General features: G+C 50.8%; 1 protein-coding gene across 2 annotated transcripts in view; it reads right to left on the bottom strand.

Annotated features, from left to right (window-relative positions):
* Positions 1-15,651, bottom strand: part of fndc3a (fibronectin type III domain containing 3A) — an 84,826-nt gene that overhangs the window by 15,028 nt on the left and 54,147 nt on the right. For both annotated transcript variants that reach the window (XM_084447756.1, XM_084447755.1), the window contains exons 4-21: positions 15,453-15,529; positions 14,665-14,905; positions 14,077-14,361; positions 13,463-13,521; positions 11,678-11,844; positions 10,248-10,307; positions 9,640-9,778; positions 9,100-9,153; positions 8,881-9,005; positions 8,563-8,737; positions 8,231-8,317; positions 4,931-5,069; positions 4,000-4,068; positions 3,678-3,796; positions 1,901-2,006; positions 1,469-1,647; positions 1,225-1,338; positions 947-1,096 (exon numbers count right to left, since the gene is read on the bottom strand). In XM_084447756.1, the coding sequence (XP_084303882.1) occupies positions 947-1,096; positions 1,225-1,338; positions 1,469-1,647; positions 1,901-2,006; positions 3,678-3,796; positions 4,000-4,068; positions 4,931-5,069; positions 8,231-8,317; positions 8,563-8,737; positions 8,881-9,005; positions 9,100-9,153; positions 9,640-9,778; positions 10,248-10,307; positions 11,678-11,844; positions 13,463-13,521; positions 14,077-14,361; positions 14,665-14,905; positions 15,453-15,529 (2,345 nt within the window). The remainder of the gene's footprint in view (positions 1-946; positions 1,097-1,224; positions 1,339-1,468; positions 1,648-1,900; positions 2,007-3,677; positions 3,797-3,999; positions 4,069-4,930; positions 5,070-8,230; positions 8,318-8,562; positions 8,738-8,880; positions 9,006-9,099; positions 9,154-9,639; positions 9,779-10,247; positions 10,308-11,677; positions 11,845-13,462; positions 13,522-14,076; positions 14,362-14,664; positions 14,906-15,452; positions 15,530-15,651) is intronic.

Here is a 15,651-nt window from a genome sequence, read left to right as displayed (position 1 = left end):
GTTGTGCTTACATAGAGAGCATAGGCCTGTTGTGGTATTTCCCATGCCTCTGTAATATGATCTTTAGAAACGTCGTTAGACACGAAATAGCTTCCTTACTTGCTCCAGCACGCATGCGCACAGCGTGCTGGAGCAACGATTGCGCGCTGTGCGCATTCGTGCTGGAGAAAGTGAGGAAGCTATTTCGTTTCGAAAGACGTTTCTAAAGATCATGGCATGTGAAAACCACAACAGTTATGCTCTATGTAAGCACAACTAGCGATTCATCCAGACATTGTCGAGCATTGTCCTTTAACCATTGGATTGTTATGCTTTTTATGCTACATACTATATAGTGGTGGACATTCGGACACAGCCCCACTCTTTTGTACATGCAGAGTGAGTGACAGGAGAGCAGAGCAGACAGGGAGTCTCATCCCAAGCTTATATTTTACAATTAACTTGATATGAAAAAATGAATATATAGACTAAATAGGATTCAAGGATTCTTTCATTGTTAGGCCTACATTCAATATACAAGTAGCCATATGTTGGGTAAAATTGATGAGTAAAATTATTATGTTTTGGCAACACAGAGAATTAAAACATTGAGTTAACTCGCTAGAATCGTTCTGTTAATGAAAAACCGTTTGGGGGCTTCTAATATTACTTTAATTTATGTCAATTTAGGCATTAATTCAATTGAAAAAAGGCTTATGACACACTCTCCAATGACACCCCTGAGAGGGGACCAGGTGTCCTGGAAGGGAGCGGAGTGGAGCCAACTGTCTGACTGACTGACTGACTGACCGTCTGACTGACTGGCCGTCTGACTGACTGACCGTCTGACTGACTGACCGTCTGACTGACTGACCGTCTGACTGACTGCTTGTCTGACTGCCAGCCTGATTAACCATCTCACTGACTGCCTGCCTGCCTGACTGACTTGACAGACCGCCTGACTCACCTGGACCCGGCAGAAGTAGTTGTTGGCAGGAAGCAGGCCCTTCATCTCGTGGCTGAGCGCTGGTCCGCTGTAGCAGGTCTGCATGCTGCCCTCCGCCGCCCCCCACTCCAGGCGGTACTCCGACACGGGCGCTCCGTTGGCCAGAGGAGCCTGGGACACGGTGGGGCAGAGGCATGTTTACCAACACTGGTCATAAGGTTCTCACCCATGAAGAACCGGTAGAACGCGGAGGAGATGTGAGAAGGGAAATGTGACTGTGGAGCAGAGAGAGGCCTCACCTCCCAGCTGACCAGGGCACAGGTGGGAGACCTGCAGGTGATGTGAGGGGCCTTGCAGGGCTCCGGGGCACCGGGACCGGTGGTCACCTCACAACGCTCTGACAGGGGTCCGTACTGTCAGACAAAACACACAAACGCACACACAGATCAGCATAAGCGACAGGAAATGGTTACTGATTTCTGTTGACATATACATCAGCCGGGCGGGTTGGAAAGGGAGTGTGCTGGTGGTGAGTTGACTCACCCCAGCCTTGTTGGCAGCGCGGAGCCTGAAGCTGTAGGTCCTGCCGGGCAGCAAGCTTCCCACGGTGCAGTCCAGCTCTGGGCCCTGGTAGACATCCCTGCCCTCCTCCCCGGGCTGCGGCCCACACACCTCCATACTGTAGCTGCTCACTGCACTGCCCCCGTCCACCTGGGGGGGGCCTGAGACACACACACAAATCAGACTCCATGCTAGAGGCAGTGCCTCGGGGAAATGCGCGCGCACGCGCACACACACACACGCACACGCACACGCACACGCACACGCACACGCACACACACACACACACACACACACACACACACACACACACACCTCAACCCCCGGAGTCATAGACAGCAACACAAATGCAGGCATTAACAGAGGCACACAAACAAACAAACAAGGGCTGCTAGAGCCTGGAGAGTGACTCACCCCAGCGCAGCTGCACCTCCCTGGCTCTGGGTTTGCCCACCAGGCGGGGAGGCTGGCAAGACCCAGGGGGCACCGCTGGAGTCTGGGTCTGCAGGGCCTCCGACAGCTGGCACAGACAGACAGACAGACAGACAGCAATACAGAGTTAGCCTGGGGTGTATAATAGACCAATCATGGTCCCTTTTAACCAGGCAACAGACAACACAGAGCTAACAGCATGGACAGAGCTAACAGCATGGTCTTACCTCACCTGGTCCACTGACAAGGACCGGTCATTACTGAAGGAACTGTCTATTTTCATCGGACATTATGAGAGATTTAAATGTCGGACTTCAACAGATTTTCCCGGACAAAAAAACGGTAATTGCCGGTTAACGGAAACCCTGAATGTAGGGGTTTACAGATCCAGTCTTAAACCTCATGATCAGCTCGCAGACCCATCGGGGCGGCCCCGATAATATCAGGCATGTTTGATATTTACATTATTTTTTTACATTATTAGGTCACTACTTTACAAGCGAGGCAGTGGTTCGTTGCTCCCTCGGCCACAATAATATCCTGTAGTGTGTGATAAGCCGTTATTTTCTAATCTTGTGTGTGCATGTTTTTAGATTCGCGAGACGTGCATGATGCAACCAGATTTCGAAATCGTGTTGCATCACGCACGTCTCACGATTTTAGATATCCTGTAGTGTGAGCCATGAGAGATCGTCATTCAGCATCTTTCCTTTGTGAGAGACTGAACCTCCTGTGTGAGCAGCAACCAGAGGCCTGTAATCACTGGACCATCCCTGAAGGTGTCAGATGACACTCTCATTATCCAGGTTCACAGAGCGCACCTCGTTAACGCCTCCGTCAGCTGTTCACGCATGCATTTATTCATAACGGGAGCCCGAAAAGACACACGGCTCACAGCGGCGAAGCACTCGCCTCTCTTCTGCGTGGTAAAACGTGACCCGGCGCTCACGTTTGTTACCGTTTATTACAGAACCGGAGAGAACCTGTTCCAGACGGCGTGTGACGGCGACCGACACGGGCAGTGGGACTGCGCTGCACTCCCTCACATTGATACGCGGAGGAAGAGGATATTAGATAGGCAGCATGTTGTGCATAGTGGCTGGAATTACCCATGCCTAGTCTGTCAGAGCAGCGCAGGAACAGATAGACCCACCACACTGATGGTTGTGTGGATGAGCGTGAGCCAAAGGATGCTCTGGCGTTAGCTAGCGCTGGTACAGAGAAATAGCCCTGGCAATAACCAGTTTGAAAAATGCCAGTTCCGAGTTAGCATTGGCTACATCATGGGTGCTCAACCTTTTTGTAACTCATGGCCCACTTTTGATTGTAAAAAAAATTCTGAGGACCACCTTCCCAAATACATGAGAAAAAAAAATGGTGGTCCGTCACGTTTCGCATCTGAGGGGCCAAGGAAAGTTTGCAACCGAGGAAACGTTCGCTAACAAGCTACGTTAGCTGAACACATTTGGATGTGATTGGCGTGGTGATATTCAAATGTAACTTGTCACTGAAATTATGCATTTTAACTTGAATTTATATGTGAATTCTTGAACGCATTTAGATAGAAAAATAACTAGCTAAGTAAATTACCAAACTTTTTTGCAGTAAGCTACCACTGCCTCTGCTGCCCACTTGATGGCGCTCTGCAGACCACTGGTTGAGAATGTCTCATGGCTACACTATACCTATGTGGATGGTTCTGGCCCCATGTATACTGTAGTTAGTGTGTGTGTGTGTGTGTTGGTGCTGTATGACTCACCGGGCTCTTCCCACCCTCACTGATGCAGTAGACTCTGGTCTGGTAGCAGCAGCCAGGCTTCAGGCCCTCACACACATGCTCCACAGCAGGCCCAGAGTACACATGCTCCCATGACAACCCTGGACACACACACACACACACACACACACACACACACACACACACACACACACCCAAACCAACATGACACACACACACACACACACACACACACACAGACACAGACACAAACACACAAGTGTCATTACTGTACATTAATGGTAGTAAATCCATATCATACTTGAACCCATACTATATTTCAGAATCCTAATTAACAACGCACCGCTTAGGCCTTCGGACATCTCCACTACGTATGTGGTTATCTCTGCGCCGCCGGTGTCTTTCGGGGGTTCTGAGAAGAGAAGAAAACATCTGGTCAAACGCTGGGGTCTATGGGTTTGATGGCGACAGTAGGCCACCCTGTCAGGTCAGGGTGGAGGTCAGGTCAGTGTGGAGGTCAGGTCAGGGTGAAGGTCAGGTCAGTGTGCAGGTCAGGTCAGGGTGGACGGGGGGTCAGGTCAGTGTGGAGGTCAGGTCAGTGTGCAGGTCAGGTCAGAGTGGAGGTCAGGTCAGGGTGAAGGTCAGGTCAGGGTGGACCGGAGGTCAGGTAAGTGTGGAGGTCAGGTCAGGTCAGTGTGCAGGTCAGGTCAGTGTGCAGGTCAGGTCAGGTCAGTGTGCAGGTCAGGTCAGGTCAGTGTGGAGGTCAGGTCAGGTCAGTGTGGAGGTCAGGTCAGTGTGCAGGTCAGGTCAGAGTGGAGGTCAGGTCAGGGTGAAGGTCAGGTCAGGGTGGAGGTCAGGTAAGTGTGCAGGTCAGGTCAGGTCGGAGGTCAGGTCAGTGTGCAGGTCAGGTCAGGGTGGACCGGAGGTCAGGTCAGTGTGGAGATCAGGTCAGTGTGGAGGTCAGGTCAGAGTGGAGGTCAGGTCAGGGTGGAGGTCAGGTCAGAGTGGAGGTCAGGTCAGAGTGGAGGTCAGGTCAGTGTGCAGGTCAGGTCAGAGTGGAGGTCAGGTCAGTGTGCAGGTCAGGTCAGGTCGGAGGTCAGGTCAGTGTGCAGGTCAGGTCAGGGTGGACGGGAGGTCAGGTCAGTGTGGAGGTCAGGTCAGGGTGAAGGTCAGGTCAGTGTGGAGGTCAGGTCAGGGTGGAGGTCAGGTCAGTGTGGAGGTCAGGTCAGTGTGGAGGTCAGGTCAAGTCAGGGTGGAGGTCAGGTCAGTCTCACCCCAGCCCAGGCGAAAGCTGTGGGGCAGCACGCGGCCGCGGACGGTGGGCCTGCTGGGGCTGCTGGGAGTGTCTGGACACGTGGTGAACTCCGCCACCGCGCTGGGGCTGCTCTTCCCCTCTGTGTTGTACGCCGCCACCTGGAGGACAGGGGGAGAAGAGCAGGCTCACGTCTCCGGGGGACAAACGTTCCTATCTGCTGCACAGATAGTCACCGAGAGGTAATCTCAGTTAAAGGTCACCATCTCTCCAGATAACAGGCTATTGGAGGGAGGTGTGCGACAAGGGGGAGCGGCTCCCCCAGACAGGGAGACCTTATCAAACCAGCTTTGCCTCGCGCACAGATCCACCCATAAACGTTGAGACGATGCAGCTTAGAGGCTTACAGAGGAGCTAATGAAGAAGGCAGGGAGGTGAATCCGCCATCGTGACGGAGCCATTCCTACTCCCAGTGGCAAATCTCAGCTCACATATATGCAAATCTCCTTCTACCCCTCCTGAGAGTCCAATCCATTGACTGTAGTAATACAAACGGACCCAGCGGCCAGCCTGGCCCCGCGCTGGGCTGCTGGGTAGCTGGAGGGAGGGGGAGAGAGTGTGTGTGTGAGAGAGAGAGAGAGAGAGAGAGGGAGAGAGAGTGTGTGTGAGAGAGAGAGAGAGAGAGAGAGAGGGAGAGAGACAGGCAGTTCTCTGAGACACTAATGAAGACTCATGATCAGGGCACACAGAAGCTTTCTTTTTTTGTTCCCTTCCTAGGGATCTAGCTGCAACTGACAGCAGTTCACCTCTCCAGAGAGAGAGAGAGAGAGAGAGAGATGGAGAGAAAGGGGGGGTAGACTCAAGGCAGTCTCTAAACGCTCCGCTCAACTAGAGACTGAGGACTTTCATTCAGATTGCATCGCTTAGTGTGTGGAAACAATTTGAGAGTTAAAAAACAACAACTGCATTGCAGAACCAATCCAAAGTCTTTAGGGTGCAGCTTTGTTCCAGTTTGAACCAATCCAAAGCAGGAGGCGTAGTTATGTTCTCGCCAACGTTCTAGCGACTATTTCATCATAGAAAACCCCAGATGTTCAGAAGGCAAAGATCGCGAGACTAGGGGGGAACAGATGGAGAGCTGAGAGAGCAGAGGTCCATACACTGTTGATGCACAATGATATATCCTGCTGAAATCTGGAGCGCAGCTCTCACTGGTCAGGACAATAATGGTGACCCCCAGTTGCCAATATCGTCCGCCTTCTTCCTTTTACCACCCAAGATCCAACTGTGCTGAGAAGAAGTACCATCCTTTCTAACGGTAGCCAAAAACCTGCTGCTGTGCTGAAAAGGAGTCAAAGCCTGGTTTTTCAAACCCTTCTGTTTTTATATGTGGAAAGAGTGGCGCTAGCTCTGATGTCATAGCTCTCCTGTGGACTTGTTCCAGCCAGTCAGTGCACATGACCATAGATCCAGAGGCAAGGACCTAATTTCCCACCAGGCTTAACTGGCCACTGATTGGACCCAGTGTGCGCTGGGCTGTGTGTAGTCTTCCTGTTTGTGTTATCAGTGACCCTGCCTCCCTCCTCCCTCCCTCTCTGCCTCCATCTCTCCTTCTCTGCCTCCCTCCCTCCCTCTCTCTGCCTCCCTCCTTCTCTCCTTCCCTCCCTCTCTGCCTCCATCCCTCCCTCCTTCCTTCCTTCCCTTTCTGTGGGAGACTGGAGTCACAAACCTGCAGACAGATGAGTCATAGGACTGCCATGAGCCTCATCCCCCCTTCCCCCCGCCTCCATTCCCCCAGACAGCAAGACACCGAAGCTACACTGAGCTGTGGTGTTAATTAAGGGTGCGTGTCCACCGACAAGCCGTATTTTAGAGCTGCCGTTGTTTTCTCGTTTACAATGGGTAATGAGCTCTAGGGCGATGTAGAGACACGAGCTGTTAGAAGCTTTTTAGCGCTACAGCGCCATGAGCTCTAGGCTTTTTTTGCAACTGAAAAAAGTTGAACTTTTTGGGCTAGAGCGCAGGCTGTGAAAGGCTGTTCTGACGATGACAACGGTCGTTTTTTGGCTAAACCGCAGAGACAGTGAACGTCAGCACTAGCTAACATTAGCTAGCTATCTTAACTTGGCTAGTTAATCTGTTGTCTGCAAAAACACGACACTCGTTACTAACGTAGGTGTAAAACATCGGTAGCCTAGCCAACTCTAAACTCCAGCTCTAGTGCGCTCTAAGAAGCTGTAAGCTTGGCACTGTTCAGCTACGTACAGTACAGCCTGTCGGCGGACACACAGCCCCAGTCTGTGGATCGTTGTCTCTGCCTCCCATTAGAATGGTGAGGGACTTCGTCGAGTGGGCGGAGGAGAACCACCTCCAGCTCAATACCAGCAAGACCAAGGAGCTGGTGGTGGACCTACGACGGAAGAAGAACCCCCCAAGGCTCCCTCCAACCCCAATTACCATCAGGGGGGAGGAAGTTGAAATGGCAAACTCATGCAAGTACCTGGGAGTGGATCTGAACAAGAGGCTGGACTGGTCCGAGAACACTGAGGCCCTCTACAAGAAGGGGCAGAGCAGACTGTTCTTTCTAAGGAGGCTCAGGTTGTTCGACGTGTGTAACAGGATGTTCTACCAGTCGGTGGTGGCCAGCGCACTGTTCTTCGCCGTGGCCTGCTGGGGGAGCAGCGCCAAGAAGGGTGATATAGACAGACTAAACAAGCTGGTGAGGAAGGCCAGCTCTGTGGTGGGGGGGAAACTGGACAGCCTGGAGGAGGTGGGAATGAGGAGGATGGGGGACAAGCTGCTGTCCATCATGGAGAACCCCTCTCACCCCTTCTTTGAAGAGCTGAGCCAGAGGAGGAGCTGCTTCAGCCACAGGATGATCCTGCCTAAAATTAAGACTGACAGGTTTGGCAACTCCTTTGTCCCAGCAGCCATTAAATGGTTTAACAAGTGCCATTAACTTGCACTTTGGTACATGCTCATATTGTGGCATGTATAGTTATGTTTATATGTATGGATCTATATTGAGGGATGTTTGATTGGGTATATGTTTATATTTATGGTTTATCTATTGTATTTATTATGTATTTGATGCATTATGACTGTACTGTAGATTGTATTTTATTTTGGGGCTTATAGAGATGGACGGTAGCCTGTGTTTTAGTACTGCACATACTGTGTTATCCTTGCCTATCCACTCCCATACTCTCTGTGTGGCTTTGTATGTTGTCTGTATGCTGCTAAAAGAAATCGAATTTCCCCTTTGGGGATCAATAAAGGCGATCATATCGTTTCGTATCGGTCTCCCGGCGCAGGCTCTTACCCGGAACTTGTACTTGGTGCTCCTGTGGAGGTTCCTGACTGTGATGGAGAGCTCCTCGCCGTCGTAGCTCGGCTGGAAACCATAGCCCTAGAGACACAGACGCGTTATGAGGGGGAGAGAACAAGACTGGGTGAGCCGTGGCTTCTGGAAAACAACCTGAGACACACAAATAAATGGGGATGTGACACTGGAGAGACATTTAAGAGGCAGCCGGTATCTCTTTAAGTGTCTCTTTCTAAGGCAGTCGCTTTGTTTTATTGCTTCACTTTAGGCTCTGTGTAACCAGTCATCGGCAGCGTGTGTGTGTGTGTGTGAGCAGGCTGGAGGCTTACCGAGCCTTCTTCCTCCATCTCCAGGACGTAGTAGATGTCATCCTCCTTGGGGGAGCCGGCGGGCCTCTCCCAGCGCAGGCAGAGCCAGGAGACGCCGGCCGTCAGCAGGTCCGGGGGCGGCGGGGGAGAGGGGACGCTGCAGGAGGTGAACAGGTCCACCGCCTCGCTGAACTCGCTGGGGACAACAGAGACGAGGGCAGGATGGGTGAGAGGCATGGAGAGACGTGCAGGGAGAGACGTGCAGGGAGAGACGTGCAGAGAGAGAGAGGGAGAGAGAGAGATTTGTAGTTTTGGGTTCGAGAGCTCTCTCTCTCATACCTGACGCCCATGTCATTTTTGACGGCGAGGCGGAAGGAGTATCTTGACGCTGGGGAGAGCTTGGTCACTCGATACTGCTTCTGAGGCCCGTAGTAGCACTGCTCAAGCACCCCTGTCCCTTTACCCTGCATGGGACACAGTCACCAGAGTAAGGTGAGAGGACACCGCGCGACACAGAGTACACTCTAATCTCTAATTTAATCTCTAATCATACATTACCTCATCCCATTGAAGAACGTAGTTCTGGATTTTGGAACCGTTGTCACATGGAGCCTGTGGAAGACATCTGATCAGTCTCGTTATGCTATGACTCCATCTCCATCTTACCGTCACTCTCTCTCGCCATCTATAACACCCTCTCTCCATCGTCACTCTCTCTCGCTATTTATAACACCCTCTCTCTCTCCATCTGAAACTATCGCACTATAACACTCTCTCTCTATATTACCTTGTCACTTGCTCTTACTATCTATAACAATCTCTCCTTCTGAAACTATCACACTATTACACTCACACTCACTTATCTTGTCACTTTCTCTCGCTATCTATAACCATCTCTTTCTCTCTCACCATCTAAAACTATCAGTGTCTCTCTACTGTACCTATAACTATCTCTCTCTCTCCCCATCTGAAACAATCACTCTCTCTCGCTATCTACAGTATAACACTCTCACTCTCTCTCCATCTAAAATTACCACTCTTTATACCTCAACTCATCCTTCACATGAACTGTGAAGAGAGACGGTGAGAGATAGCTACCTTCCACTGGAGGAGGAGGGTGCTCTTGGTCCCGCTGGCCTTCCGGGGAGGGTTGGGGGCATCAGGCTCACAGCTGAGTGTCGTGAAGCTCACGGCCTCCGAGGGGCTCCCCTGTAAACAGTGACAAGAGGCCTGGACCCTGGGAAAGGAGCAGCACAGTGGTTACACCCCCATAGCGCTCACCACGCAGCTCTGGGTTCACACGATGAGACCAGAAGATAAGATCATTGAAGAAACAAGAAAAGAGCTTGCACATCCACTATGCAGACTACTACACGTGTGTGTGTGTGTGTGTGTGTGTGTGTGTGTGTGTGTGTGTCACACACACACACACACACACACACACACACACACACACACACACACACACACACACACACACACACACACACACACACACACACACACACACACACACACACACACACACACACACACACACACACACACAGAGAGAAAGTGCCAGCCTGCTCATTGGGAGCAATTTGGGGTTCAGCATCCTGCCCATGGACACTTCCGACACATGGACAGGAGGAGCCGAGAGGAGCCGACCCGCTCTACCTCCTGAGCCACAGCCGCCCCACTGGGTTCACATGATGAGACCGTACCTGACATGATAGTCTGTTGCTGGTCTTAGGTCTTCTAAAGTTGCACTTAGTTCGTCCCCCCTGCACCGAGCCCAAAGAGATGAAAATCCATCAGCACAAACAGCAGAAACATACAAACAGTATGCGAGGTTCTTGACATAAAAAAATCAAAAAGGTCATGTATCCTTTCTTTTCTAAGTGAAGCCCACGGTGTACCTGCTTTTTAACAACGCATGTGAACACGCGCGTATTTTGCGGCACGTTAATTTCTGAGGACCCGCACAGCCAACTGCAGCCAGCGCTCCAAAGGAAGGCGGGAGACGCGTGGCAGTTATCTTTTGTATGCGTAGGCGCATAGTTAGTGTAAAAGCAAGTACACCGCAGGCTTAAGGCCCATGTCCTCCACAGTAGAGGTGGTCTGATAAGGATCAGGCCGATACAGACCCCGATGTTTTGGAGAGCAGGAAGGCCGGTATCAAGCATTCCAACATAGAGTACATAATTAATGCAGCGAACTCTGTACCTTAAAAGGCATCTGATTCCACTGTCTGTGCACCTGCCTTTCATTCTAGGCAGGCAATGCATTAGCCCCTTTCGGTCCTACAGACAGGCCACAAAGTTGGATGAGCTGGCGCGTTCCAGAAATACAGTCCCTTGGGTAAATCAAATATCTCAGCTTAGTCGGCAACGAAAACTTCGTCGAAGAAGCATCGCAGAGAAGTTTGAAAAGGTGCTCACAGTTGCACTGAGGGTTTTGGGAACATGGTGGGTGGTTTTGAAAGCTCTGCGTTAATGATAAATATTTTGTAATAATTTTCGGAAAAACTCATCAACTTTTGCCAAAGTGGTAAACTGAAAAATGGCCGTTAGTGCCATGGAGGGCCAATCACAACGCTAGCTATGGCATACAAAGGGAGAAGATGGGTCACTACTTTTGCCAAAGCTTTCAAAACCACCCACCCTGTTCCCTAAACCTCCATGCAACTACGTGTATGAGCACCTTTGAAACTTCTCTGCAACGCTTAATCAACAAGCTTTTCGTTGCCGACTAGACAGAGATATTTGATTGCCCCTTTGTTCCTGTGCTGGGATGGGATAACGTACGTAGTTATGGAGAGCGCCAGCTCGTCCAACGTTGCTGGCTGTCTACAGGACGGAAAGGGGTGGCAATGCATGTATATTGTTTACCCCATTTACATTTCTCAAGCACTTTAAGCAGTCTTAATATTTAAGAGTGTTTTGTTTTGTTAAATCTGCCATATTTCCTCTGATCCTGATATATCCCTATATGGTTCGAAATACAAATATGGGCCTGATGTATATCCGGTATATCGGCCTGATATATATCCGGTATATCGGACTATCTCTACTCCTTAGTCCTGTGATTGGTAGGCCTGTCTAGTCCTCCTAATCCTATTGGCCCAACCTCCATCTCAAGAGATCCCCCTCACCTGCTGCAGCTCTGGTACTTCCCGTCCTTTCCGCAGTAGGAGATGGAGACCTGGTAGTTGAGGGGTTCCGCAGGGCTGCTGCCACTGTCAGGGCTGCCCTCCTCTCCCTCTGGCCTGCTGGGGGCGCTCCAGCTCAGCACGGCCCCTCTGGCCTGGATGTCTGACACCTGGTAAAAAAAAAAATCATTCCAGTATTATATTATTGGTATGGTCACTCATGTCCTTGCATTATATAGCGGATTTTAGGCTTATTGGATAATCACTGACTAATGAGGGTTGGCTAATTGTCAGAAGAATTGTGAAATGGGCATCTCTAGTCTAGAAGTAAATCAAGTTAATCAGTCATATTTTTGTTCTTTTATTTAGTTATTTTCCATCTGTGATTAAATACACCATTCACATCATTTCTTGAGAAATATGTGGTCTTGATGAACTTGATAACCGCTGCACAGCTGTGACACGTGTTTGTGCTGCTGTTTGAATGTAATATAAATTGGAACTCTTCAAGAAGATTTTGCATTGACTCTGTGTCTCTTCCAGTGTTTGATGTTTTATACCTGAAACCATCAAGAGTGAAAACAGTTTTATTCCAAATCACCTCTTGTTAAATGTACAGTATTGTGTGAATTGGATTAATGCATGATGATTTTTGTTTGAGAAATTCACACAACATAATAGTTGTTCTTTAAAACGAGTGACTGAAATAAACCATTCATTCATTCATTCAATCATTCATTCATCCATCCATCCATCCATCCATCTCTGGCGCAGCAAGGAAATGTAACCTTCAGCTGAATGGCTTTTGTTTGGCGCCTCTTTAGCGAGTTTGTCAGAGCCGCCTGAATGTGCACCTCTTGGGGTTTTTCACTCTGTTCCGAAGGAGGTTAAAAATAGCCTGGCCCACACTGCAGGAGGAACGCATACGTGGAAGAACTCAATCAGACCTACGTCTGCGTCTCCTCCCCTCTCTCTGCCCCTGGGCTCCACTGACCGACAGCCCCCCCCCTGTTCACTGCACAGCTCTTAACCCTGTCCGATGTGGACGCTGAAGAGGGAACTAACACCCCCTTCACGGCCAAACCCCTCTTCCCCATCCTCCCTTCTCAAATAGACTTGTTTTGATACTTTGCATGGATTTCAGACATTGACGATAGGGATGACTAATCCCGTCTTATATAAGGTCAAGCAGATCCTATTTCTGGTTTAACTGATATCCGCCCAGGGCAATGACTGGACTAGACAGGCACACTGTTATATGGGGGGAGGGGGGGGGCAGGTTCTTGGATCATTCTGAGCTTTGCTTTGTAAACAGCTTAACTACCTCCCACAGGTGTTCTTATTCTTTTGATTAGCTTGAAAAGATTGAAAAGAAAAGGCCTTACTCAGTGTGTTTTCCCGGCCATCACAAATCTTACAGTATCTCCGTAACAAACAACTGGGTCTGCGCGCGCCCCAAGCATGTTGCTGAGTGACTATGTTGCTGATGCAGATGTAGCGGAGTAACAAACAGGGTAAGAAAAAAAAGCAAGGCCTTACCAGTGGCGAGACCAGACAGGATCAGATCTCTCTCTCTCTCTAGCTAATCACGGCGGGAATAAGAATCCTCGCCTGAGCCTCAAGTCAGCAGGCTTTCCGTACCATTAACCAGTAGTCAGCGAGAATTCACCATCAAGATACTTAATGGCATATCACACAAGTCATTTGCTCTCTGCACAGCGTGGAAATTGCCAGACTGCGGATAGAATCCTTATATCAAAAAGAGTGTTAACATAGAGAAGTACTCACCACCGGCTTGCCGATGGCTCCCAGCAGTGCTTGCAGGGCCTGGGCTTCCTCGTCCAGCTCTGCGGAGAGAGATAACCATAGTGCTAAGAGGAACCAATCGTTCAGTAGTTAAACTCTCAGGATATGGCAAGTGTCCAGGCAGAGCTCAGGGCCAGGGTTAGGGTGAGGCCTGGTGATTACAGTACCAGGGTTAGGGTTAGGGTGAGGCCTGGTGATTACAGTACCAGGGTTAGGGTGAGGCCTGGTGATTACAGTACCAGGGTTAGGGTGAGGCCTGGTGATTACAGTACCAGGGTTAGGGTTAGGGTGAGGCCTGGTGATTACAGTACCAGGGCTAGGGTTAGGCCTGGTGATTACAGTACCAGGGTTAGGGTTAGGGTGAGGCCTGGTGATTACAGTACCAGGGCTAGGGTTAGGGTATGGCTTGGTGATTAGTGTCCAGCCAGAGGGTAAGGGTTAAGGCTGATTAATGAGCGGTCGAAGCTGCAGTAATCAAGACTAATGCCGGTCCTGTTAGGGGTCTCTTGCTGCCAGCAGCTACTGCGGCTAACGAGGCCCGTCCGTGCCGCAGCTCCAGACCAAGCCAGGAAACTCGCCGATGCTGAGCGTCTTACCTGCCGGCTCCACGTCTCTTGCTCTGCCCCCCTGTGTGCCTGCGCTGCCGGGCCGCCCCGCCTCCAGCCCCGTCCCCCCCACCCCGTTGTGGATGTCCGGCGCCGGGGCCCCAGCGAGGCCCTTCTGCGGTGACGGAGGGGGGCTGTCCTTCATCTGCCCGCCCCCTCCTCCTCCTCCCTGACGCTCCTTGAGCTTCTTCTGCAGGCGCTCGTACGTTTTGCTAGCCCTTTCGTCCCTGTGAACAAACGGCGGGCGTCCGTGCGGGGAGTGAGAATCTGCGGAGACTGGGGAAAAAACAAACACACAGAGCACTTACATAACACACGGGCCATGGGCACGCACCGACACTTAAAACAAACGACCGTCCACTGGAGATGAAGCAGGCAGTCCGCTTCAGGCCGACAAGGCTGGGACACACAACAGAAACACAACAGCTCCCAGACGGAGTCCCGGAGCTTAGGTCAGGACTGAGCAAAACTCTAAATGAATACAGCTGAAAGACACAGAGAAAGAGGGGGAGTGAGAGAGACAGAGAGAGACAGAGACAGAGAGAAAGAGAGAGAGAGAACAGTATTGTGTTAACTCACCCTGCTCTGAGTACATGTGAGCCGGGTGGTACTGGGAGATGTACTGGGAGCCCATGTCTCCCACGCCGCCCGTCATGCCTGTGTAAAGGTGGGGTGGCGGGGGCATCATGGCCGGGTGCGGGATGAAGGCGGGCAGGTGGGCGTGGGGCGGAGGGTGGTGCAAGGGCGAGTGGCCCCCGGGGTGGAACTCCGGCTGCTGAGGTAAGACCAGAACACGGCGGACTCCATTCTCCTCTATGATCTGAAAGGGCCGGGATAGAGAACACAGCACACACAAGAGTTCCAGAGACAGCTTTACAAACTGCAAGCGTCGATACTAGTCAGGAAAACGCTAGTCTCTCTCCAGACTCAAATATTACGTAGAATCGATGCGCTCTGCATACTACATACTGAGTCTGTGTCACTTCGCCACCCAAGCTGGTGTTCTGATGACGTATCAACGGTTCAAAAATTAAAGAGTGACAGGTCGTAGCAGCAAATGAGAGACGCTAGCCCAAGTTAGATGGGCGGGGCATATCTATGGGTGGGAATGCCTGATAGCGAAAGTCGTTACTGATTGGTGTCGCAGGGATTCCTGCGAAAACAATGAATTGACAGGATTTGAACACCAGATTTTTGCATGAAGTGTCCCAGACCCATAGAGATCTGCAGCAAGCAGTAACGTAGTTAGCGTAGCCTACGTAGTGTATCAGCGAAAGAACTTTCATGGGTCTGGTGTTGAGACTACGAAAACACATGCCTTACAGTAGCAACACTGTAAATATTACCGGAGACGCAGGCTACTGTACCTGGGAGACGTATCCAGGAGGCACATAGATGGGAGGCACTGAACCATTAGGAGACATCATGGGAACCTGAGCAGGACCTGTGGGGAGAGGAGGAGGAGGTCAAAGCGGTTCTTTTCCTGCCTCTGCAGGAGCCGGTGTAGAGCACAGAACAGTGAGTCAGCACCCCGCATCTCAGCACAGACACTTCTTCTGAGCGCAA

This window comes from Borostomias antarcticus (genome assembly GCF_949987555.1).
Source record: "Borostomias antarcticus genome assembly, chromosome: 1".
Lineage (NCBI taxonomy): Eukaryota > Metazoa > Chordata > Actinopteri > Stomiiformes > Stomiidae > Borostomias > Borostomias antarcticus.
This window is presented reverse-complemented; position numbering and strand designations above follow the sequence as displayed.